At 47.0% G+C, this 25,779-nt stretch overlaps 1 protein-coding gene across 1 annotated transcript in view; it reads right to left on the bottom strand.

Annotated features, from left to right (window-relative positions):
- Positions 1-25,779, bottom strand: part of LOC310781710 (sodium bicarbonate cotransporter 3-like) — a 143,768-nt gene that overhangs the window by 47,999 nt on the left and 69,990 nt on the right. The window contains 3 exon segments of the mRNA XM_083642312.1: positions 5,052-5,226; positions 14,096-14,171; positions 14,174-14,195. Of these exon segments, the coding sequence (XP_083498438.1) occupies positions 5,052-5,226; positions 14,096-14,171; positions 14,174-14,195 (273 nt within the window).

Raw genomic sequence — 25,779 nt, 5'->3', positions numbered from 1 at the left:
CTTTACTTTACTTTTGATCATAAGGAGATTCCGGAGTGGAATTACTTTTTGTTGGGGATTTAAACTCTTTTTGTTGCTTGTTTTGAACTGAACTAAACCATTTGCATTGAACTGAACTGAAATGCAGTGAACTGAAGGGAACAGTCAATACAGTTGTTTGCATATACGATCTTTGTGTGTGGTGTGGTGATTATTGCTGTCAATTGCATTCATTCTAACTGTACTGTATACAGTATATCTGCATTTATACCCATTTTGTGAATCCTTTGTGGGAGGTTTGACTCTGACTGATTTGACTCAGTCTAATATATATGAGATATATATTGTCAGGCCTAAACCTGACTGGCGCCCCGGCACTGAGTCAGACCTCTACAGTGTGTCTCACTTAGGGGGATTGTGCTGTTACTTTTTCTAAAGATGCATCATAAGGTTTATGAGCCACTAATGACTAAATGCCATTTTAGACGCAACCATTGTAAAAGAATGACAACCATGTAAAGGTAAAGGTAAAGTCCCACTGATTGTCACACAATGTGTGAAATTTGTTCTCCGCATTTGACCCATCCCCTGGGGGAGCGGTGAGCGCGCTCGGGAATCACATGGTGATTTAACCCCCCAATTCCAACCCTTTGATGCTGAGTGCCAAGCAGGGAGGCAAATGGGTCCCATTTTTATAGTCTTTGGTATGACTCGGCCGGGGATCGAACTCACGACCTCCCAGTCTCAGGGCGGACACTCAGACCACAAGGCCACTGAGCTGGTGGACTCAATCATCATAGGATAACAGGGACAGACATTTTATTTTCCTCTTCTCCGCCATCTTGTGTCTCCGCTGAGATCAGAGTTTTAGTCACATAGTCTAACCTTGCGAGGCAGCTGGATTGGGGTTTTTAGCGGTTAGGGCAAATCAAAATCAATTAAAAAATCTCTCTGGAGCCGCAAAACCATGTCTTCGATTTGCTGACGGGTGATATTTGTTGCCATTTTTATGGTCATGTGTGTGTGTGTGTGTGTGTGTGTGTGTGTGTGTGTGTGTGTGTGTGTAAACTCGCTGTTCTATGTTGATAATATCCATCTGTGTGTTCTCCATCTCTGTTGTTTATTGTATATTTGCTTTTAATATTTGCTTTTAATAACATCTAGGGACAAACATTGCAAATTAGCTTAGGCTATAAATGTTATATGATATATCAGACAAAGATATGTTTTTTTGTTTGAATGTTTTATGTATACAGTATGTATCTGTTCCTACTCAAATAAATATTAAAATGACAGTCTTTGTGGAAAGAGAGGGACATATCTTTAATTATCTGAACTATCTCAATTTTGTTTTTGAAGTCTGAGAATAGATGCTCTGATATAACAAAGGATTTTTTCATGTATTCACCGTCCGTAGCGGCTTTCCACGCCTTACTTACAGTATCTACTGAGCTGCCACAAAGCAGCTTACTTACAGTATCTACTGAGCTCAGTATCTACTGAGCTGCCACAAAGCGGCTTACATACAGTATCTACTGAGCTGCCACAAAGCAGCTTACTTACAGTATCTACTGAGCTGCCACAAAGCAGCTTACTTACAGTATCTACTGAGCTGCCACAAAGCAGCTTACTTACAGTATCTACTGAGCTGCCACAAAGCAGCTTACTTACAGTATCTACCAGACAATTGGACTCGAGTCATAGGGACTCGGACTCGAGTCGACTCGAGTCGCAAATTTGACGACTTCAGACTCGACTCGGACTTGGAAGGTAAATACTTGAAACTCGACTCGGACTTGGAAGAAAATGACTCGAAACTCGACTCGGACTTGTGACAAGATCAGCCGAGTGCACCAGCTGGGCGTACGCCTAGGTTTACACGCTACGTCCGATGTAGAACTCAAAGTTACGACTAACTTAATTTTATGACTAGTGCACCCTGTATGCGCTGCGTCTGTGTATGGAGCAGGCGTAAAAGTTACACCCAAATGCGTAGCTACTCACTGACAGCTGTCTCATCTTGATCTGCGCGTGATGCGGCCGGAATCTTCTCCAAAAATATCGATCGATATGTGCTGTAAATAGACGAAAGCTGATGCGTCGGAAGATCTTTCAATTTCTTCCTGACTTCGTCAACTGTCCGCAGTGCGCAGTCTGCCATCGCATTCAGTACTGATTGCACTTGTGATCAAACTGCTTGTGTTGGCGCTGTTAAATTGAGCTGTGAGAACGTTTCTATGCTTTGAATACAACTCTATAAGTTTGAGCTGAGTTGGAGCTGTCTGTCAGCTGTCTCGAGCTCGTCTGAGAAAAGTGTGTTGCTTGGCAACAAGCACGTATTAACGTGAACGCGCACGTCTGCAGCCTAAATAATCTCTGCCTTGTCATTTTTTCTAACCTGTGACTCGACTTGACATAACCTGTGACTCGACTCGAGACTTGACTTGAAATAACATTGTGACTTGACTTGACTTGACTTGCCGACAAAAGGAAAGACTTGGGACTTGCTTGAGACTCGGATCAGAGGGACTTGGACAATAGTCTGGTATCTACTGAGCTTCCACAAAGCAGCTTACTTACAGTATCTACTGAGCTGCCACAAAGCAGCTTACATACAGTATCTACTGAGCTTCCACAAAGCAGCTTACCGTACTTACAGTATCTACTGAGCTGGCACATATGGACCGCTTATTTGAAGTGTCCATAAAACTAATGTCACCGCAGACTTTCTGTTGTGGACCCAACTGTGATCTATTTGTCAAATTTACTGCAACGTGAGTAGGCTACGTGACCAATTGAGAGCATGAGGTAATTAAATTAAATTAAATGGCTTTAGCGAGTCTGAAGCCATATCTGCAAGCCGTCTGCACCTGCTGCAAACATGACCAATTGAGAGCGCATGAGGTAACTACATGTAAAAGAAATGGGGAAGAATAAGAACTGTTTCTATAGCCTACCTCTACCTGGCTGTTACCTCCATTTGAAGACCTTGGATTAATTGAAGAAAGACGAAGCAAGAAGAACGAAGAAAGAAGCCGGGCAACTCATCCAGAGCAGTAGAACTGTTGTCGCGCACGCATGTGAGTGTGTGTGTGTGTGAGAGAGGGGGGGGGAGAGAGACAGAGTTATTAGCTACTTTGCACACCTTGGAGAGCTCTGCTGTGCTCCTCCTGAGTCCGGAGACATATTACATTAAATTGGCCGTTGCGGGCTGTTGGGCTGGGTTCGGAATTTTCAGATATTTTAACGGGCTGGGCGGGGCGGGCTGGCTCCAATGACGGGTTGGGTTGGGGCGGGCCTTAAAAAACCCTGACCCGCGCATCACTACAGGGGAGGCTCAGTCAAATTATAAAGTGAAAAAATATGATATTAGTTATTAAAAGATCTCATAGAATAGCCTAAATGTGTGTGATTTGGTTAAAGAGATAGTTCAGAGATACAGTAGTTTGGGGAATCTGACTTTCCCAGAGTCAGAAGCAAATAAATGTCTTCAGACAGACCTTTTTATGTATCTGGTGTAGTCTGAAGTATGTCAAACAGCAATATCAGGCTATCTATGGGGTGTCTATGGGGATCAAATAACAAAATCTTGATACCATAGGCATCCAGGAGTTGAGTGAGGGGGGCTCCTTTTTCCAAGTTTTGTCTGGGGGGGAGGCCCACAGTCTCAGACTTTGAAAACCTCTGTCCTAGAGGTAGCCATAGGTCATTGCTTTTCATACAGTGAGGTCTAGTTTAAAAAAAGTGTCTCACTACAATGAAATGGCTACTCTGGGGACTATAGATCAGATATGAATAGCCACCAATTGGGCTTCTTGAATCTCAGCTGTCCAGTCATACCCACATTTATTAAGTTCCAAGACTCTTTAGGGACTCCAGTATGCAGAAATGGTCAAATCCACCATTTTTGCAATAGGCGGATATAACACTTTTCCAGACCTACTGCATGCAAGAAACGGCATGGTTCTTGCCCAAAACTGCATCAGATGAGCATAGATTTGGCATGTCTGTACAGGGGAGGCTTGTGGGTACCCATATAACCCATTTCCATTCAGATATATTGAGGTGACAGGTCAAGGGACCATTTGGAAAATGGTGATGGCCATTTTCCCTCGCCAAGATTTTGTCTGACTTTGAATCATTAGTAATTTAGCCCCCTTCCCGACAAGCTAGCATGACAAGCTTGGTCCCATTGGAAACCTTAGGTTGTCTCCTTTCAAATTATATCCCTAGCTTTGCCCAAGCTCAAAATTTGAGCGTGCCACAGTCCCTGAAAGACAGTCTCACCGGCGTTCCTGCTGGCAATCCCGCGGGTGTCATTGGAAATGACAATAAAACATTGGAAAAAAAACCCATTTTGGACAGGTTTTTTTCTTGGGATCATCAAAATCTTTATTTTAGACATCCAAAGTGGCCTACTATTGGGGAGACAGGGCTCGGCGTTAACTTTTAAAAGTGGTTGCCGGAGTGGGAACCTGGCAGGAGCTTTTGGTTGCCGAAATAAAAATATGGTTGCCATTTTTAGTCGCCTTATATTTTGAGTAATTAAGATACTATGCAATCATAAGTCAGCTTAATAATGAAGATGTGACAGAAAAGTAAGCATAATAGTCTATAGTATATAGTGTAATAGGCCAGTGTGCGCACCGGGTGTAGTAGTAGTAGTATTAATAATAATAATAATAATAATAATAATAATAATAATAGTAATAATGTTGGTATTTACCCGGTAACTACCAGGTAATTAACTGGTAATTACCTGGTAGTTACCGGGTAAATACCTGGTAATTACCTGGTAATTTGGCAACAGCAATAAAATGTCACATGTATGTTACTCACAAGTATTACAAAAATATGTATTTGCTGCTGTAGATATTTTTTTACATGTTAAAACGTGGTTGCCACTGTGGCCACCAAAGGCCAAGAAATGGTTGACATATTTTTTTTGTGGTTGCCCGGGGCTACCGTGTATCCGTTAATGTCGAGCCCTGGGAGAACGTGTGTGTGGGGGGAAGGGGTGTGTGAGTTGATCTGATAGTGTGTTACTGATCAGTGAGTTATTGATGACTCACTATGTTGCCCCTGGTGGCCTCCCCCAGCAGGCCTCCAAAAGTGATGACAGGAGACATGCAGGCACAGTACAGGAAGAGCACCGACGCCACACACTGGAGGGAGAGAGAGTCTCTGATGTCACTCCACAGGAAGGGCACCTTCCTATGAACATCGTTCACCAGACCACCAAACAACCTGAGAGAGGGGTGGGGGGGGGGGGGGGGGGGGGAGAGAGAAATGAGAACAACTGAAGAAACAGAACTGCTGAAAAAATGATGGGGAGAAATAAGAGAGAGAAACATACAAAAGAAAGAGACATACAACCAAACAAATAATAAATACCATGGTCTGGGTGAATACTCAATTCTGATGGGCTGCAGGGTGTCCATTCATTTCTGATAGATGACACCTACTACCTTAAGTAGTTCCAGGCGAACTGTTCACCATTCTAAATCAATGTGCTGGCTACGTAGTATCCTCTGAACTAGGGCTGTCAAATAATATTCTATATTTGATTATACAACAGTTGGTTCCAGCCGAGCAATTTGATTGGACAAGAGGGATTCTAGCAGTGCTGATATTTCACGATAACAGCACTGGCACTTCATTGTGTGTAGATCACTCCGCTTCAACATAGAAAACAACATAGTGTAAATAGAGTACCACAGGAATGAGTCCGGAAAACACTTGTAAAAGTAGTATGTGTAAAAGTGAATGGGATTTGGGTTAAATGCCTGAAATAAGGTCTGTGGTTAGCAAAGGTTCATGAAACAGCAACGTTTGTGTTCAGCAAGATCAACTTGCTGAACAAGACTATTATACTTACTATAGACTATCATACTTACTTTTCTGTCACATCGTAATTATTAAGCCGGATTATGACTGCATAGTATCTTAATTACTCAAAATATAAGGCGACTAAAAATGGCAACCATATTTTTATTCGGGCAACCAAAAGCTCTTGCCAGGTTGCCACTCTGGCAACCACTTTTAAAAGTTAACGTGGAGCCCTGATGCGGCAACAGCAGGCCGACCTGTACCACCTGTACTTAACTAGGCTGACCGTGAAGGCAGACAAGGTCTGCTCAGACACATCCCACCCACTGTCAGCAGAGTTACTCCGTTCTGGTCGGAGGTATACTGTACATACCCCAAGATCAGAACCAACAGAGCAAAACATTAATTTATCCCCATGTCAATCATCCAGCTAAATAAGATGTGAGATTCAGGGAATCTGAAGTTTTTATTTATTTATTATTATCAGTACGGTTATTGTCGTTTAATTATGATTATGAGATGGAGAATGTAGCTGGTCATCAGCAATGGGCAGTATGCAATATGAAATATCATAGATACGCAAGTCCAAAGAGACACCCAGCGTGCATCAGCCAAGCTTGGAACAGAAGAGGAGTCCTGGTGCTCAACAGTGAGGAACATATATATGTCTCTGAGGAAGACAGTTTACCTGTCGAAACGTCAGTCAGCCCCTAAATAAAAAGAACGTGCAGACTAAGACTAACCCTAACCCTAGACTAAGGCTACAGTACGTTCACACAGCCATCCTTAGTGCTTGAATCTGACTTGGTGCTCACATCTGATTTTTTGTGTGGCTGTTCACACAGACTTTTTAAAAGTGGCCCATATCAGACTCCAGTGTGAACAGGTCGCGTACCTGAAGTGACCCGCATGTGCAGAAGAACAACAATAACGTCACACGCAGCACACTGCTGTTCTACGTAAACCCGGAAGAAGACAGCAGTAAACATGGAGGTAGCTGACGATGTTGTTTCATCTGTTGTTTATGGTTCAATTTACAAGTTATTGTGCAGTGGAAGCCAGCGAATACGGGTGCAGATGATAGCGAGGAGGAGGAGAAAGAGAGCCTTTAGAAAACATTTTAATGATGGCTTTCTGTGGAGCAATAGCTGCTACTTCTTGCTAATACTTATAAGGTCTAAAACCTCACTGTCCCTCCACTGATTAGCTCCCTCGCAGCTGTCCTCCATGTTTGTAATCACAATCTGCCCGCTTGGTCCTCCCTCCTCCCGCCAGCACAGAATAGTGATGAATGTCGCTCTGGAATGACGTAAAAATCACATTGAAGCATTAAGTGGGGGGCACGGTGGCTCAGTGGTAGAGCTGTCGCCTCACAGTCAGAAGGTCCTGAGTTCGATTCTCGCCTGGGACACTGTGGGCGCTGTGGTTGTGTTCTCCCCCATATCCTCAGTGCCTACTGCCCAGGTGGGGTATCTCGTTGTAAGGGCCTTTCTCTCTGTGTGGAGTTTGCATGTTCTCCCCGTGCTCCCCCATGGGGTTCCTCTGTATATAACCCCCCCACTAAAAACATGCAGAAGATCAGATCGTCATCGTCATCCGACCAGTGACGACAACACCCGAAGTTGGTCCCCGGGCGCTATACGAGAAAGCGACCACTGCTCCTGGCCTGCCCCCCGGAGGAAAGGACATGCCTGGATGGGTTAAATGCAGAGGACACTTTTCACCGGACACCGTCAGCATGAGTGTGTTGTGGCCGCATGCATGTGTTGTGGTGTTCGTGTGACAATAAAAGACGGGGCTTGTCCCGTTACGAGTTTTTTAAGTCAGATATGGGCCAGATGTCTGTTCACACTGGAGTCACATTCCAAAACATCAGATTCGAATCTGATGTTTTTCCACATTTGAAAGTAGCCCAGGTAGTCCATGGGCCAAACACCAAAATTTCACATATCGGTACCACTCAAGTGGGCAAATTCTAATCATGATTTTTGAACATGTATATATCCATAGATGATATTTTAGTATGATAGCCTTTCCAGAATGGTAGCTTTCTCACGGTTATCAGCTCATGAAGTTAGCCAGCCCCTACAATAATTTGGATTCTAGGTGCTGATGCATATCCTATTCTAGGCTCTTTTTAGGACCTTTACTCATGTTTGATGAGAATATCTTTGATAGAATTTTAAAGGGTAGCTTCCTAGCTTTCATTTAAGCTCAGTTTTGTGTCTCTCTGACAAATACAGAGGTCACAGGAGCTCCTCAAACTGTCAGTGACATTAGTTTTTCCACAATTTTCGTCTAAACTATAGATTTATTTCAGCACTGTGGCATCTAGGAACATCAGAGATACAAACAACAAACACTGGAATACTCACAGGACTATAAGGATTCAGAAAAGGTATCCTGTGCCCATACTATCCCATCGTGAGGGGTGAATGTGGCCCTTAAGGTAGAAGAATGACTTCTCAAGGGAAATGAGCCAGAGCCCTAAATTTAACAAATCGGTACCAGCCAGGTGGGCAAATTTTACTTGTGATTTTTTTAAATTCATATACATCCCTAGATTATGTTTTTATATGATAGACCTTGATGACTGGTAGCTTATTAGTGCTTATCCCCTCTTAAATTATGGACTGCTGTCGTTCAAACCTAGGAAAGTGCCCTCCCTGGAAATCATCTTTCTTTCATTATCCGTTTCCTAGGGTGTGTCTGGACTACTGTTAATATTACATAGATATAGGCAAACTATCCTATGATATTGTACATACTATACTATACTAGATATACTATGCTTGTCTACTAAAGTGGCACATTTCTCAGTCAAAAACAGAGTAAATTGACACGTTTCTCAGTCAAAAATAGTTTTATTTGTGTTACATTATATGAACAGCCACATTCAAAATGTTTCCAGTCTTTCAGGACAATATTAGGACAATCTACCCTTCCTGAGACACCATGCCACCCACGAGGGCAACACCATCATCGTCATTCACATCTGAGTGTGCTGGTTGGCACATTTTTGTAGTTTGCACAGGTTTGTGCACTTCAGACCATTATTGAGACCTGTGCACTCTGGTGGTTTGCACGACCTCACACACTTGCAGGAGAGCAACTGCAAAATGGTCTGGTGCTGGGGAACCGCACATCCACTGGATTTCAAGCTGCCCCTCATCATCTGTGGTCCACCCATGGTCCTTGGGGCTTGGTACAGATGGCTGGGTTTGAAGAGACCATCTAGAGATTGCAGTCTGATCTTTTGCATGAATGGAATGCATTAATAGCCAATCCTCAAATGGTGGAAGCTGGCTGGACTCGACCTCCCCACGTCTGGTGCAGAAAAGTTGGTGTCGGAGGAGGTTGACATCTATAATGTGTGTAGAGGGTACATATACGTAATACATGTGGCACATGATTTCCAGCAGCTTCTTGAAGAGCTCATTAGAGACATCCCAAGCACGGCCGAGCTCAAGGAAGGCTTCTTGATATGTCCTGTCTGTTCAGGGTGCCCACTTTTCCGTGTCCTGCAAATACGCTGACAGTGTTGCAGCCAGTGAACGTGTGCATGCCAATCAAGGCGCCAGTAATACTATCGCCGCGTGATTTGCATAGTTTGGTGATGTCCTGGAACATTGTCTTGTTCTGTGTTCCACATTTTTGGTACATTGGGCATGGGATGTCCTTGCTCCAACCCAGAGTCAGTAGCAGGACATCTGTGTCTGCCATGATGATCACTGCCTTGAAGCCAGACTCTGCTACATGGAGAGCATGCATTAGCATGCAGGTGTCAGCTTCTTCCTGAGAGGATTTGAGCTGTGTTACCTCCTCCCATTGGTTCCTGTTGATTTTGAAGCAGACTACTTCACAGGTAACATATAAGGCCTTGACTTGTAGTTTCTATCTGTGTTTCCATTCCTCAAACAAGAATTTGATCAGACTGACTTTGCTGGCAGCGCTGTAGAGCAGTTTCCTCCAGTGCTGGATGTTGTGGCTGGAATCATGCAGGTTGGCTACATCTGGCGGGGCAACAGTTGCAGTTGACAAGCTGACAAACTCATATTGATCCGGACTGAGTGGATTCACAAAGGAGTTTCCCATGATATCAACAATGGACTGTACTTTAAGGACCATAGGTGGACCACAGATGATGAGGGGCAGCTTGAAATCCAGTGGATGCACGGTTCCCCAGCACCAGGTGCCGTCTTGCAGTTGCTCTCCTGCAAGTGTGTGAGGTCGTGCAAACCACCAGAGTGCACATGTCTCAATAACGGTCTGAAATGCACAAACCTGTGCAAACTACAAGCATGTGCCAACCAACACAGTGAAGAAGAGCTTGCTGCACAGCTGACAGACTCAGGTGTGAATGACGATGATGGTGTTGCCCTCGTGGATGACATGGTCTCAGGAAGGGTAGATTGTCCTAATATTGTGTTGAAAGACTGGAAACATTTTGAATGTAGCTGTACATATACCGTAACACAAATAAAACAATTTCTGACTGAAAAGCGTGCCAATTTACCCTCTTTTTGACTGGGAAATGTGCCAATTTAGTAGACAATTAAGTATAGCATATATATCTATCTAGTATAGTATAGTATGGTATGGTATGTATAGTATCATAGGATAGCATGCCTATATCTAGACATGTAATATTAACAGTCAGTAGTCCAGACACCCCAGGGAGAGGATATAATGAAAGAAAGATGATTTCCCATAATTCCCATAAGTCCATAATTTAAGAGGGGTGGTTAAGCACTAATAAGCTACCATGGTCATAGGAATTTAAAAAAATCACAAGTAGAATTTCTCCACCCGGATGGTACCGATATCTTACATTTTGGGTTCTGGCCCATTTCCCTCAAGAAGGCATTCTTCTACCAAATTCAAAGGGCAAAATTCACCCCTCACGATGGGATAGTATGGGTTCATTATACCTTTTCTGAATCCTTATAGTCCTATATGAGTATTCCAGTGTTTGTTGTTTGTGTCTCTGATGTTCCTAGATGCCACAGTGCTGAAATAAAGACTATAATTTAGGCAAAAACTGTGGAAAAATGAATGTCACTGACACTTTGAAGAGCCCATGTGAGCTCTTTATTTGTCAGACAGACACACAACTGAGCTCAAATGAAAGCTAAGAAGCTACCCTTTACAATGTTGTCAAACATGTTATCATAGAACATGGTTAAAGGTCCTGAGCCTAAAATAGGTTATGCATCAGCACCTAGAATGGAATTTATTGTAGGGGCTGGCTAACTCCATGACCCGATAACTGTGACAAAGCTGCCATTCTGCAAAGGCTATCATACTAAAATATCATCTATGGATATATACCTGTTCAAAAATCATGATTAGAATTTGTCCACTTGAGTGGTACCGATATGTGCAATTTTTGTGTTTGGCCCATGGACTAAATAGGGGAAAATAAGAAAATGTCCAATAAATATGAAAAGCTACTCCTGTGGAAAGGCTATCATATATTAATTTACTTATATTGACCCTATAAACAATTTAGTATAGGTAAAGTTTTGCCCACCCATATGGTACCGATATCTGGTCTGGCCCATGGACTAAGGTCGTCACTTTCAATGTGACTTGTACTGTTCACACAGTCATGAAAAAGACTGACCTGAGTCACTTAGGGGGGAAAAGATTAGATTCAAGCACTAAGGATGGCTGTGTGAACGTAGCCTAAGAGTGCTCCAGTCTTCTTACTTTGGGTAGGCTACATGCCCAGGTAAAACCTTTTTTTTATCATAGATACGCACTTTAAGTATGCCGGGCGGCTAACACGTGCACTTTAATGCACAGTATTATTGCCCAGTTAATGCACAGTATTATTGTATTTTTGACCACTACAGATGATTTTATGATTTTTATGAGTTGTGTATGTTATTTTAATGTGTCTGTGTCCTCACGTACTGTGCTGTACAACAAATTGCCTCCTTGGAGGACATTCAAGTTTTCTACTACTACTACTACTATGGTTCACTACTGTGAAAAATGAAAAAACAAATTTTTTCAAGAAATAGACTTTAGATGCCCCCGTGGAAAACTGATACGCCTGAGCGGTCCCTACAGACAGCAGCTGTCACATATGTTCGAGTCACTGCACAGATTCGGGTTTGGCGATTCATTTATATCCTGAGTAAAGCTCATATATTCTAGTCCAACATGTTCAGTTATAACCAATGGTGACAAGTCAACCTCTCTCGCCGGCCCTCTTCGCCGTTGCGCTCAAGCCCCTCGCCTTAAAAATACGTAGCCACCGGAACCTTCAGGCCTGAAGGTCGGGGGTATCGTGACGCGTATCAGTTTGTTTGCCGACGATGTAATATTATACCTACATAATTCAGAAACATCGATCCCCCCTCTCCTAGAATTAATCACCTCCTTCGGCAAGCTGTCTGGATACACAATTAACTGGACAAAGAGCGACTTTATGCCTCTCACTAATGTCTTTACTCCTGGTTTCCTGGAAAATCTAGCAGACAAAAAAGTCCTTTTAGAGGTTTTAATACCTTAGTCTGGGTAGGGCAGCAGCACACCACACAATTATAGATCATAATGTGTAAGAGATACAACAAAGTTCAAGTAGCACATTGGTCAGGAAAGCACACAAACAGACCTATAGACACGGAGAATACAAGGTGGAACATAGCATTTATATAGAATAGAAGTATTAGAAAAATAGAATAGAAAAATAAATAAAATAAGCATGTATATTTGAATTTGAGTTTGAGTTTAATTAATTACTGACGTTATGCGCAAACGATTATATGCCGTCACGTTATAGGCAGTTATCGCCCATTATGTATTTTTAGCAACTTGTTTCAGACTCTGCATGTCGTGATAGTTTGTTGAATGTCAATGTGATTCACTTAAAGCTGGGCTCAGACTACAGGATTCTGACAATCCTAGCCGATTTGAATCTGGCTGTGACACGCACTACAGGAGAATCTTCCCAGATTATCTTCCCTAGAATCTCAAACATGCACACACTACAAGATTTGTAAATGTGGCGCACCACGCACTACAGGATATTATTAAGATTATCGGCAGGATAATCACATTGATGCCCGGCCATACTCCGAACCTGTTTCGTTTTTTGGGGTTCCAGCAGTGACCAAAGCGCTCCGCCCCCACCTCACCTCTCTCTCTTTCCTCATTTTCATGCCCGTCTCGCCAAACAAATGAATCTCACGGTAGTTAGCATGCGTGTAAACAACGCGAGTCTATTGTCTGTAGGCTACAAGTGAGAACACAAACACATGCACTACCAAAATATATTTCCCTGCTGCATGTCATGAGATCGGCAAAAGTTTGGATAGACTGGATTGCTTCCGCAGCAGCAAAGCCTTTTTTCCCCACACTGCCTGATAAGACAGGTAGGAGATTACAGCCTCTGACTGGCAGGGGCTCAAAACTACGATATAACAACTTTTTATTCATTGGTCATTCATTGTGATATAAATTAGTGACATTTTCCCCCAAATACTCATGGTTCTGTGCTGTTGGTATTTGGTAGCCTATCTGATACCTGCAGTGCAGCGCATCAAATGAGCCGCGTCAATTAACGATAATGACGGGAGTCTCCCGCAGCAGCAGAATGATGTATTCGCGCAGATTTTCAGTCCTAAATATCAAACATGTTTGATATGATCGGGACGGCCCCGATGAGCTTTGAGCAGATCGGGAGGGTTAAGATTGGATCTGCAAACAGCTCACACTACAAGATAATCGGTGCCGAAAGTCGGGCCCGACCAAGCTTGGCAAGCTGCCAGGCCAGATTTCTCCTCCGATTCTCGGGAGGGGTGAATCGGGCATAAATCGGCCCGAAAATCCTGTAGTGTGAGCCAGCCTTAAGGCTATGCTCAGACAGTGAAGTGCAGCTGTGTGGTCAGTTTTCACAACTCGCCATTGTGTGGTCATGCCCAAATTCCCCCCACCCCCGCCCCTCTCTACTTTACACCCGGAGGTGCTCCACATGTATGAAAGCAACATGCCTAATGTCTCAAAGGGTACACTTCACATATCCCCCAGGTCAGGCTCAGGGCAAGCAACCCTGACCTAACCCGGAGTTCATGTCTGAAAGTGGCTTATGTGTACATATATGTGTTGGTATTTATGAATGTACAGTATGTGCTCATTCTTATGTGTGTGTGTGTGTATGTATGTATGAGAAACTAAAATAAGCATTCCTGTATTTTAAGGTGAATATGGTGTGTGTGTGTGTGTGTGTGTGTTGTGTGTGTGTGTGTGTGTGTGTGTGTGTGTGTGTGTGTCACACCTCCCGGTCCTCTGCAGCTCTGGGCCAGCATGATGATCCACCTCCTTGGCGCAATCAGAGTGGGCGGAACCATTGGAAGCGACGGCATCTTCCTCTTTTCCTGCAGAGAGAGCGAGAGAGAGAGAGAGAGAGAGAGACAGACAGAGAGGAAGAGAGAGAGAGACAGAGAGAGAGACAGACAGACAGACAGAGAGGGAGAGAGAGAGAGACAGAGAGAGAGACAGACAGAGAGAGAGAGGGAGAGAGACAGAGAGAGGGAGAGAGAGAGAGAGACAGACACATAGACAGACAGAGAGAGGGAGAGAGAGAGACAGAGAGGGAGAGACAGACAGAGAGAACGAGAGAGAGAGAGAGAGACAGACAGACAGAGAGAGAGAGACAAACAGAGAGAGCGAGAGAGAGAGACAGACAGAGAGAGAGAGACAGACAGAGAGGGAGAGACAGAGAGAGAGACAGACACATAGATAGAGAGAGGGAGAGAGAGAGACAGACAGACAGACAGAGAGGGAGAGACAGAGAGAGAGAGGGAGAGAGACAGAGAGAGGGAGAGAGAGAGAGAGAGACAGACACATAGACAGACAGAGAGAGGGAGAGAGACAGAGAGAGAGACAGACAGAGAGGGAGTGACAGAGAGAGAGAGGGAGAGAGACAGAGAGAGGGGAGAGAGAGAGAGACAGACACATAGACAGAGAGAGGGAGAGAGAGAGACAGAGAGAGAGACAGACAGAGAGGGAGTGACAGAGAGAGAGAGGGAGAGAGACAGACAGACAGAGAGAGGGAGAGAGAGAGACAGAGAGGGAGAGACAGAGAGAGAGACAGAGAGACACATAGACAGAGAGAGGAATGAAATATTGACTATGAGTGACTTTAGTAATGGCACTTTTTGACCCCAGTAGCAGCTGATCGCCTCAACTCCACACACTTTTTTGGCTGCGACCAGCAAGCTTGAATTATAACTAACGCATCCGCAAGGACCGCGAGTGAGATCAAATCAGCAGCCACGCCCCTCCCCAAGGCTCCTGTGCGATGGTTTTCGCATGTCCGTGCACACCCCACACTTTCTAACTATGTGGCTGGGTGAGTTTTCAAAAAATAATGGTCACTTCCGCGAGGAGAAACCCGCACGGAGTATTAAAGCTCAAAATGTTTTCTCGTCAGGATTCCGTGTCTTATTTCTGTGTGACAGTCCATAACATGTTTAGCATAATTCCTGCTTAAGGGCTCGTGCACATAGAACGTGTGTATTTGAGCTGCCAGCGCCTTTCTGCAAGTCATTCTCTATCGTAAGGATGCGCTCGGAGCGCACCTGACGTTTAAGCGCTCTTGACGGCTAGTGTTTTTTGGTGAAGCGCTCTGGGCGTCTCAAGCTGAAAAAGGTTCAACATTTGGAGGAAAAGTGCGCTGCTCGTCAATGTCACTCTTCCTACAATCAACAATCAACAGCATCAAACAGATGAAAGCAGCTGGCTACCGTCTGTGTGATCGTTGTGTCCTGAACTGTACTGCATGCGACTGCAGGGAAAAACAAAACCAAAGCACACAAAAAGCTCTCTGCGCTGTGTTTTGTGCACTCTCGACATGAATTCCAAAGCGTTCTGATCTGAAATACACACATCCTGTGTGCACGGCCGCTAACGGCACGGCCACACTTGCGATTTGACGCGTGCTGACGCTTGGCAGTATGGACGCTCGTCGCTTGGTGGGCGTGGAAACCCGGAAGCAGCAGCTAACTCCCAAGCTAGCTGCTGCTAGATTTACTTTGCTTCTTTGAAAATTGGTGGTAGAGAGGAAGCGGAAGAGGACAGGAAGGGTAGGGTAGGACCTAGGACGAGCTCAATTGGCTAGCTTTGTACTTTGTCAAACTCCACCCCGCCCCCTCTGTTGCCCACTGTCGCTTCACAAGCCTGCTACGCATCGTCTGGTATCCCAGTCGAGCAGCATGTTCAATACAAGTTGAATGGGCAGCAGCGTCAGCGCGCGTCAAATGACGCGCAAGTGTGGCTGTACCGTAAGCGTTTGTTCACACCATACGCCGAAGCTAAGCTCAAGCCAAGCTGGTCACACCAGAAACACTCTTTTCCTCAGCACCTGGCTCGGAGCTGCTCCTCCGGCCCCTCCCCCCCTCACAACTTGCATTGACTTCATGCCTGGCACGTCGGCTGCTGTGCGCTGCATGCTTGGAAAATAGAACAGAAGCTGAAACTATCGGTTCAGCGTAGCTTTAGCGTGGCTTCAGCGTGGCATGAGGCTGGTGTGAACGGACCCGCCTGTTAACAAGGACACCAAAATTAAACTGGTGGCTTCAGCCTGGCTTCAGCGTGGGATTGGCTTATGGTGTGAATGTGTTTTTTGTTTGTTTGTTTGTTTGTTTGTTTGTTTGTATTTTTGTTTGTTTTTTCAGCAGTCCTTTGTCTTGCTGCCTTCGGTCTCTTCTGAGAAAACATCCGGTCTCCTTGCTTAGCCTCAACAGACTTAGAAACAACAGCCATTATCAGTTGTTTTTGAGAGAAATTAAAGGCTTGGACATAAACCTCTCTGTATTGAAAATAACACAAGCAGCGCAGTGTGACGGACAGCAACTGTGGCTTTAAGGGAAGTACTATATACTGTATGTTTCATTGTTATGTATGGAGAAGTAGTGACACGATAAAAAGATCCCTCTGGCGTGAGTATGACAACCAGTCAACCAGGGTAGGAAATTCACTTTTTTTAACAAGTTTTTTGCCCTTGTGAAATATGTCTCAGGGGCATTTTGGATCATTTCCAGGGCAATTTTATCAAATGTTGGGAAATACCTTAGTTCTTCTACGTTGCATGACAGACAAATATTCAATGACTCTTATCCAAGCATGTTTTATTTCTAAAAGTTCATAAACAATCACAGTAAAAAAGAAAAACATCACTTCCTAATGATTAAGTAAGGGATAATGTATACTGAGCCGGTGATTACTGTGGAAATAATGACCGACAGGTGAATGATTTAGCCCGACGTGCAGCGGAGGGCTTAATATTCACCTGAAGGTCATTATTTCCAGTAATCACCGGCTCAGTATACATTATCCCGCTTAGAACACGGCCTACAACTAAATCATTCAATAATCTGACAAAAATAATTATTCAAATAGATTTTTTAATAGCGTTTTCAACACAAAGCGGTTTCATTCGTAATTGGCACACAAGACACCACAGCTGCAACTGGTTGGCCTAATTAGTAGCGTCTGCGGACAAACGAAAGTTACTTATGTAACTACGGTTCTATGAATCCCGGATGACCGCCAGAGGCGGTGCTTTAAGCACTGAATATCTTCGTCTCGCGCTTGCACAGGTCGAGTACCTATACCAACAAAGTCACCCGTGACCCCCGCGTGACGCCGGCTTGTCTATATATTCCGGTGTCATCCGCGGCTCTTTTCCTATGGAATCTTCTCGCGAAACCATGAGGATTCTGAGTGACTGAACGCTCTGGCGGTCATCCGGGATTCATAGAACCGTAGTTACATAAGTAACTTTCGTTCTATTTCATCCCTCCTGACCGCCAGAGGCGGTGCTTTAAGCACTGGATGACCTCTACCAACAAGGTCACAAAGAATCCCAAGTACCCACCTCACTGCGTGGAGGCAGAGGAACTTGGCAACAGGACCACTCCCAGTGGATGCGGGGTGGCGACATTAACCCTGTAGAACCTGGAAAACGTTCCTGGTGACGCCCATGAGGCCGCTGCACATATGGCCTCCAGGGGCACCCCTCTCAGGGCAGCCCATGATGTTGCAACGCTCCTGGTGGAATGGCACCTCACCCCGGATGGCGGGGGGTGCTCACTCGCCCTGTAGGCATCGGCGATGGCGTCCACAATCCAGTGGGACAGCCGCTGTTTGGACAAAGCACAACCTTTCTTAGGGCCGCCATGACAGACAAAGAGTTGTTCTGACCGCCGTATTGACGCGGTAGCTTCAACATAAGCTCTAAGGGCCCGCACCGGGCATAATAACAGTCTTACCTCACCCACACCTTCCTCCGGTGGGGGGTTGAATCGTGCCAGCTGGATAGGCTGGTTAAGGTATGACCGTGACAGCACCTTCGGAAGGAACGCCGTGTTTGGCCATAAGGTGACCCCTGAGTCATCAGAATTCCACCTCAGACATGAGTCACTCACAGAGAGGGCATGCAACTCCCCAACCCGCTTTGCTGTGGTAATGGCCAGCAGAAATGCGGTTTTCATTGACAGCCACCTCAGCCCTGCCTGGGCCAAGGGCTCAAAGGGAGGCAAACACAATGCATCCAGCACAAGGGGCAGATCCCATGCTGGAGCTCTTGGGGTCCTTGGGGGACGCAGCCTCGTCGCCCCTCGTAAGAAGAGGGACACAAGCTTGTGGCCCCCTACGGTAACACCCTCAATCTGGACATGTTGGCAAGAAATAGCAGCCACATAAACTCTCAATGTGGAGGGAGACCGACCACCATCCAGGAGTTGCTGCAAAAATTCCAGAACCGTGGGCACCGAGCAGTGCACTGGATCCTGATTCTGGTGTGCACACCAGTCAGAAAATATCTTCCACTTGTTCTCGTACTGTGAACGAGTGGACGGTCCTCTGGCATTCAGAATGGTCTTCCTGACGCCCCCGCTACAATCTCTCAGTAGTGGGAGGGGCCCTGCAGAGGCCAAGCCCACAGCTGAAGTCGACGAGGGTCGGGATGCCAAATCCGACCCCCCAACTGTGACAGGAGATCCTCCCTGTTGGGGAGGCGCCATGGCGCGCTGCAACAGAGGCTGTGCAGCAGAGGGAACCAAATCCTCCCCGGCCAGAAGGGGGCCACCAGAAGCACCCTGTGGCCCATCTGAAGGACCCTCTGAAGCGTTGGCAAAATCAGAGGCAGTGGTGGGAAGGCATACAGCAGAATGTCTGGCCAATCGTGCGCCAGGGCATCCTGTCCCAGGGGACTGGTCTCCTCCCTCCAGGAGAACCATAGGGGGCAATGGGTCGACCCCTCTGAAGCAAAGAGGTCCACCTCCGCCCTGCCAAAGAGGCCCCAGATGGTCTCCACCACCTCTGGGTGAAGCCGCCATTCCCCTGGCGGAGGCTTCTGTCGGGAGAGGAAATCTGCAACTTGGTTCCGCTCTCCCGGTAAATACATCGCCCGCAGGCTGGCCAGGCGGGGAGCCGCCCACGTTAACAGACTCTGGGATACCCTCAGCAACCTTGCGGACCTGGTGCCGCCTTGATGGTTTATCTGAGAAACGGTCGACATGTTGTCCGACCGAACAAGTACATGTTTCCCTCTCAGGAAAGGTAAAAAGTGCCGGAGTGCTAGCTCTACGGCACGAAGCTCCAGCACATTGATGTGCTGTGTGCCATCTTGAACAGACCACTGCCCCTGAGCGGTCCTGCTCTGCCAGACTGCGCCCCACCCTGAGAGGCAGGCGTCCGCTGTGACAGTCTCTCGGCGTGATGGAATGGAGCCCATGGGCACGCCCTTCATCAGAAATGACCTCTCCCTCCATGGGGACAGGGGAGAGAGGCACCGCCATGTCACCCTGACCTTCCTGTGCCTGTGCCACGTGGCATCCAAGTGGAGGCTGTTCATCCACCTCTGCAGGGGGCGCAGCGACAGCAAGCCCAAGGGGATAACGCCTGAGGCAGCTGTCAACTTGCCCAAGAGACGCTGGAACTGGATGTAGGGCAACACCCCGCCCCCTCTGAAGAGGGAAAGGAAGTGGAGAATGTTGTCCACACGCTGAGGTGACAGGTAGGCCCTCATGGTTACCGTGTTGAGGACCACACCCAAGAAGGTGACGTGCTGGGCAGGTTCGAGGCAGCTTTTCTCGAAGTTGACCCTGAAGCCCAGCGGGTTCATATGAACTAATAGGCGCTCTGTAATCTGTGCTGCCTGAGCCTGGGACGGTGCACAGATGAGCCAATCGTCCAGATAAGGCAGGATCTTCGCACCCTCTGCCTGCAGAGGTGCAAGAGCTGCCGCTACGCACCTGGTAAACACCCTTGGGGAGAGGGAGAGACCGAAGGGAAGCACCCTGAACTGAAAATGACGGCCCTGAAAGGCGAATCTCAGGAACTGCCGATGGTGCGCCACAATGGGCACATGAAAATAAGCGTCCTTTAAATCTATGGACGTGAACCACTCCCCCCGGGCAACCACTCGCAGAACCTCTGCTGTGGTCAGCATATGGAATGGCATAACTTTTAAAAACCTGTTGAGACCCCTCAAGTCGAGGATTGGTCGAAGTCCGCCTCCCTTCTTTTTTACCAGAAAGTAAGTTGAGTAGAGCCCCCCTGGCTGTAGCAGAGGGTCTACTGGCTCGATGGCTCCCTTGGCCAGGAGGGCAGACAGCTCCTGGTTCAGAGCCAGAGATTTTGCCGGGTCGTTGATGGTGGTCATTCTGACCCGGCCGGAGGCTGGGGGCCGGCACCGGAACTGCAGTTTGTATCCCTGAGCTAAGGTGGAAACCACCCAGGGATCCAAGGTGTGAGCAGTCCAGTAACTGATCTGCTGCTGGGAAAAGCAGCCGACGGCCGGCCCCAATGCCTCAGTACCTAGCCCCCCTGCCTCTGAAGGTTCTGGGGGAGCGACGGTCAGGCGCAGGGCCTCGAGACTGCCCAGGCGCCGGGCGCCCGGGAACGCGAAAGTCCTGAGCAGGTTGCTGAGCAGGTCGCTGAGCCGGCCGCTGAGCCCTCTGCCGACCTCTAGGGTAAGCTGGTGGCTGCGAGCGGTACTGCGGGGCACCCAAAGAACCCCCAGCCCTGCTGGGAGCGGGCCCTCTCCTTTGGAGACCAGCGAGCTGCTGCCTGGTCTGCCCAGCTTGGACCGTGCGCTGCAGCGCCTCTATCGCTGCCGACCCAAACAGCTCTCCTGGTTCCACCGGAACACTACGGAGAATTTTTTTGCATGTCTCCGTCAGAGGTGACTGCGCCATCCAAACCTGCCGGCGAGTCTGGACCAGGGTGGACATCACCCGTCCCAGCTCTCTCGACATTAGGGCAAAAGCCTGCAGTGACGCGTCGCTGAGGCTGCTGACCGAGGCGTCCAGTGGAGCCTGGTGCAGGGAGGTCGAGAGGGCAAGCATCAGGTGGGAGAGGGAGTTGCCGATACGACCCATGCGGGCCGCTGCATCGTATGCTTTGGCAAGCAGATCATCCGTAGCCCTACACTGGGGCCTAGGACATCTGGCGTCCGGCCTCAAAGCCTCGTCCGGAGCCACTATTAGAGAAGCAATAGTAGGCTCCACCGATGGCATGCGGCCCAGACCAAACCTCGGCGCATCCTGCATAGCTGCCAAGGTTCTTGCGTCCGATGTAGGGTGGGAGAGGGCTTTAGAGTCCCTCCAGCATGCATGCAGCTCCCTCAGATATTCCTCTGAGGGCGGCACAGACAAGGTGGCAGGGGCTGGACTGCGCCTGAAAAACGCGCTCGCCGGGGCCGAGTCCGCCTGAGGGACGTCGAGCTGTAAGCGGGCTAGGGCCATGCGAATGATGGCCCCCATTGAGCCGTCCTCCGTCTCCAGTGAGGAACCGTGCCCTGAGGAACGGGAGCCCATCCCTGAGACCTGTGAGGCATCTTCCTCAGGGTCATTAAACTGAGTAGCTGAAGCTGCCACCGAAAGAGCGTCATCCTGCTCTGAGAACTGCATGCTCTCAGTGTGAAGGGGAGGTGCATCCGTCTCCCCCACGTCCACACACTGCTTCTGTAATGCCAGGCTCAGAAGTGCTTTCATCTGGTTTAGCTCAGTTGTCAACCGATCCACCTTGGAAGAGAGTCCGCTGCTTTTCTTAGCTCTCTTCCTGAAGGAGGCGCCCTCGGTCTCTGCCGCCGTGCGCTTTGGACGGCTTGTTTGGGCTGGGGGCAACGATTCTGATGGGGTGAGAGCATCGCCCAACTGTTGCCCCACCTCCGCCAGTCTAGCCAGCCTCACCGACCGGGGCATGAAGCTGCAATTCATGCACGGGTCATCTGATAGGCCCTCCCTCAAATGCTCGAGGCCAAGGCAAGAGGGGCATAGATCATGGCCATCATCAGGCTGAAGAGAGGCCATACAGGCATTACAACAGTGTGATGCCATCATGGTGATGTCCAGTCGCAACAGTTTACTGGGAGCGGGAGCGAGAGCACTGCCTTCACCAGTAACACTCTTGTCTTACACGGCACAGGCTGGTATACTATTTAGCTCGAGCGGGAACGCCACTGCTAACTAGAAACACAGCTTTTTTTTTTTTTTTTTTTTTTTTTTTACTGAAACACACTTAGCTTGAGCGGAACGCTACTGCTAATAATTGAACAAACACAGCCCGAGCTGGAACACTTACTGTTTTAGCCTGAGCGGAAACGCTACTGCAAAACCAAAAGAAAACACCGCAATGGCTGGAGCTTAGCTTGAGCGGAAACGCTACTGCTACTGCAAACACACAGCACACGCTGAGAAATTTAATATTTAGCTTGCGCAAAGCACTGCTGCTAAATAAACTGAAAACCACCTCACAGGTGGAACAAACGAAATGTATTGGGAGTATGAGCGAACCGCCGTCCTCACCAGAAAAGTTGAACTGAAAACCACAGCTCGCAAGCTGGGAACTTAATATTCAGTTTATGCAGAACACTGCCGCTAACAAACTGAGAACCCCCGTTTCACAGGTGGGAAGTTAATATTTAGCTCTGCAGAACACTGCTGCTAAACAAACTGAAAACCACCGTTTCACAGGTGGGAACTTAATATTTAGCTCTGCAGAACACTGCCGCTAAACAAACTGAAAACCCCCCTTTTTTGGGAAAATTACTATTTAGCTTCTGCAGAAAACACTGCCGCTAACCACTGAAAACAAATTAAACGTACTGGGAGTATGAGCGAATCGCTGTCCTCTACCAGTGCCTACCGTGGGGATACCGACGCTTCGATCCACGGAGATCAGTGAGCCAGTCACAGCCCTTGGAGGGCGAACACTCCGCAACTCCGACCGGTGGTCGCAAGGCTGCACACAACTGGCTGCAGACAATGATCCAACAATACAAATCCAAGATCCAAATCTTCAAAACAGATGTTCGTGCGAGTAGCAACCGCACACCTGCTGCAAGCGAGAAGAAAAAAGGAAAAGAGCCGCGGATGACACCGGAAGATATAGACAAGCCGGCGTCACGCGGGGGTCACGGGTGACTTTGTTGGTATAGGTACTCGACCTGTGCAAGCGCGAGACGAAGATATTCAGTGCTTAAAGCACCGCCTCTGGCGGTCAGGAGGGATGAAATAGAAATGCTCTTACCAACTGATTAATCCAGGTGTGGCAGAGCAGCGGTCGGTTGTCGAGAAATAATGACCGGTGAATATTGTTGATTGACCAATCAGAATCGAGTATTCGAGAGAGCCGTGTTCTAAATATGACTATGACCTCTGCTCCGACATCACAGAGAGAAGGAGAGAGGGAGAGAGAGAGATAAATGCAATGGTAACATGGCAACAAGGACACCTCTATGCCAGAAAGATGTGATTAGAAGTGATGCAGCATTGTGTGTTGTTTGCTTCTTATTCTAAATACAGATAGTTAACTTTTTATTTTACGGGGGAAATCACCATCGGATACATTCAAATCCAAATCCACTCAGAAGAACGACAAAATACTGTCTTTTCCACTGAGAAACGTCGCTGTTACACACTGCAGCTCTTGTTTAATTGTTATTATTGAGTCTATTTCTACAATAACTGCACTTATGGCAGTTTAGACTCAACGAATGTTGGGCCCTATCTTGGTACAGGCACCATCCGCTTTTAGCGCACCTGTTTGTGTGGCTTAACACCTGTTTTATCAGGGATGAGTCCACCACACGCAAGTGTCCAGGTGTTATGCCGAGTTTTGTACCCCCGGCCGGCCGCCGCCAAACGCATCCCCACCTCACGGGAGCATATTGTAATGATTTATACAGAAACGTAACTGTTTAAAAATTATATAATTATCTGGGTAGATGTGCTTCCGCCGGCGATAGCCAGGCCGGAGGCATTATGGATCCGGCTTGTCCGTACGTACGTCCGTACTATATGTCCGTCCGATGTTCGTTAACGTGATATCTGAGGAACGCCTTGACGGAATTTCATCAAATTTGCCTCAAACATCGACTTAGACTCAAGGATGATCTGATTAGATTTTGGTGGTCAAAGGTCAAGGTCACTGTGACCTCTCGAACGCCATTTTCAAGCTTGTTAACACGATATCTCAGGAATGCCTTGACGGAATTTCATCAAATTTTCCTCAAACATCAACTTGGACTCAAGCATGAACTGATTAGATTTTGGTGGTCAAAGGTCAAGGTCGCTGTGACCTCTCGAATGCCATTTTCAAGCTTGTTAATGCGATATTCAAGATTCAAGATTTTTATTGTCACTCCGTAGTACAAGTATCACGTGTGAAATTCTTGTGCTGTGGACTCCGTTTACAACATAGTACAAATATAACAGGGCATATGAGTGCAAAAACAACAAGAGACACAACAAGCAATAAGGCAGTAGAGTGATAAGACAAGTCAGAGACAGTGGCATATTCACTGCACATAGGTGCACATGTCATGTGCATACTTTAGACGTGCTTAAACATTTTAAATTCGACATATTTGACGTACAGGTGCAAATAGCATATACCTAATTAAACATACAATTAAACATTAGACATACATAATGGTAGCAGCTACAGTACGGTACAGTACAGCTACTACACTATTTGTGTATGTTAAGGAGTCTCGTGGCCTGCGGGAAGAAACTGTCCCTCAAGCGATTTGTGCGTGCTTTTGGGACCCTGTATCTCCTACCTGAGGGTAACAGGGAGAACAGGCTGTTGTGGGGATGGTTTGTGTCTTTGATGATCTTCAGGGACCTCCTGAGGCACCGCTGGTTATACAGTTCCTGCAGTTCTGGCAGCTCACATCCTGTTACGTGCTGGGCCGCGCGTCTCACTCTTCGTAGCGCCCTGCGGTCCATGGTGGTACAGTTCCCGTACCAGGTGGTGAAGCAGCCAGTCAGCAGGCTTTCAATGGTGCCTCTGTATAAGTCGCTAAGGATTTCTGGCCTTAGGCCAAATTTCTTCAGGTGCCTCTCTCAGGAATGCCTTGACGGAGTTTCATCAAATTTGCCTCAAACATCGACTTGGACTCAAGGATGAACTCATTAGATTTTGGTTAAAGGTCAAAGTTCAAGGTCACTGTGACCTCACACACCCAATTTCCAAGCTCTGTTACGTAACATCTCAGGAGCGACTTGACGGAATTTCTTCCAATTTGCCTCAAATGGCGATTTGGACTCAAGAATGAACTAATGGCGGAGGCATAAATCCGCGGTGCGGTCGTTCTAGTTTTAAGTTAAAACAGCCCCGAAATATGGTGGGGATGCAATAGTCAAGTCAAGTTTCAAGTCAAGTTTATTTATATAGCCCTAATTCACAAGCATGTCTCAGAGGGCTTCACAGAAAGTATGTCTAGCTAATTCTAGCTGACACAACAGTAACAAGAATATACAGAATAAAGATAACATTTGAACAATTGATAATATAGAAAATATAGGAATGAGGGGAGAGCAGAGGAGAGCGCAGGAGAAGGGAGAATAGCAGGGGGAATGTGAGAGAGTGATGGGGTGGGGAGGGTATAGGAGGTGGGGAAGGAGCAAGAGGAGAGAGCAGGAGAGGGGAAGGGAGGGGAGGTGT

The sequence above is a fragment of the Poromitra crassiceps genome (assembly GCF_964638095.1).
Source record: "Poromitra crassiceps genome assembly, chromosome: 1".
Taxonomy (NCBI): domain Eukaryota; kingdom Metazoa; phylum Chordata; class Actinopteri; order Beryciformes; family Melamphaidae; genus Poromitra; species Poromitra crassiceps.
The sequence above is the reverse complement of the archived record's forward strand: the minus strand, read 5'-3'. Positions and strand labels throughout refer to the sequence as shown.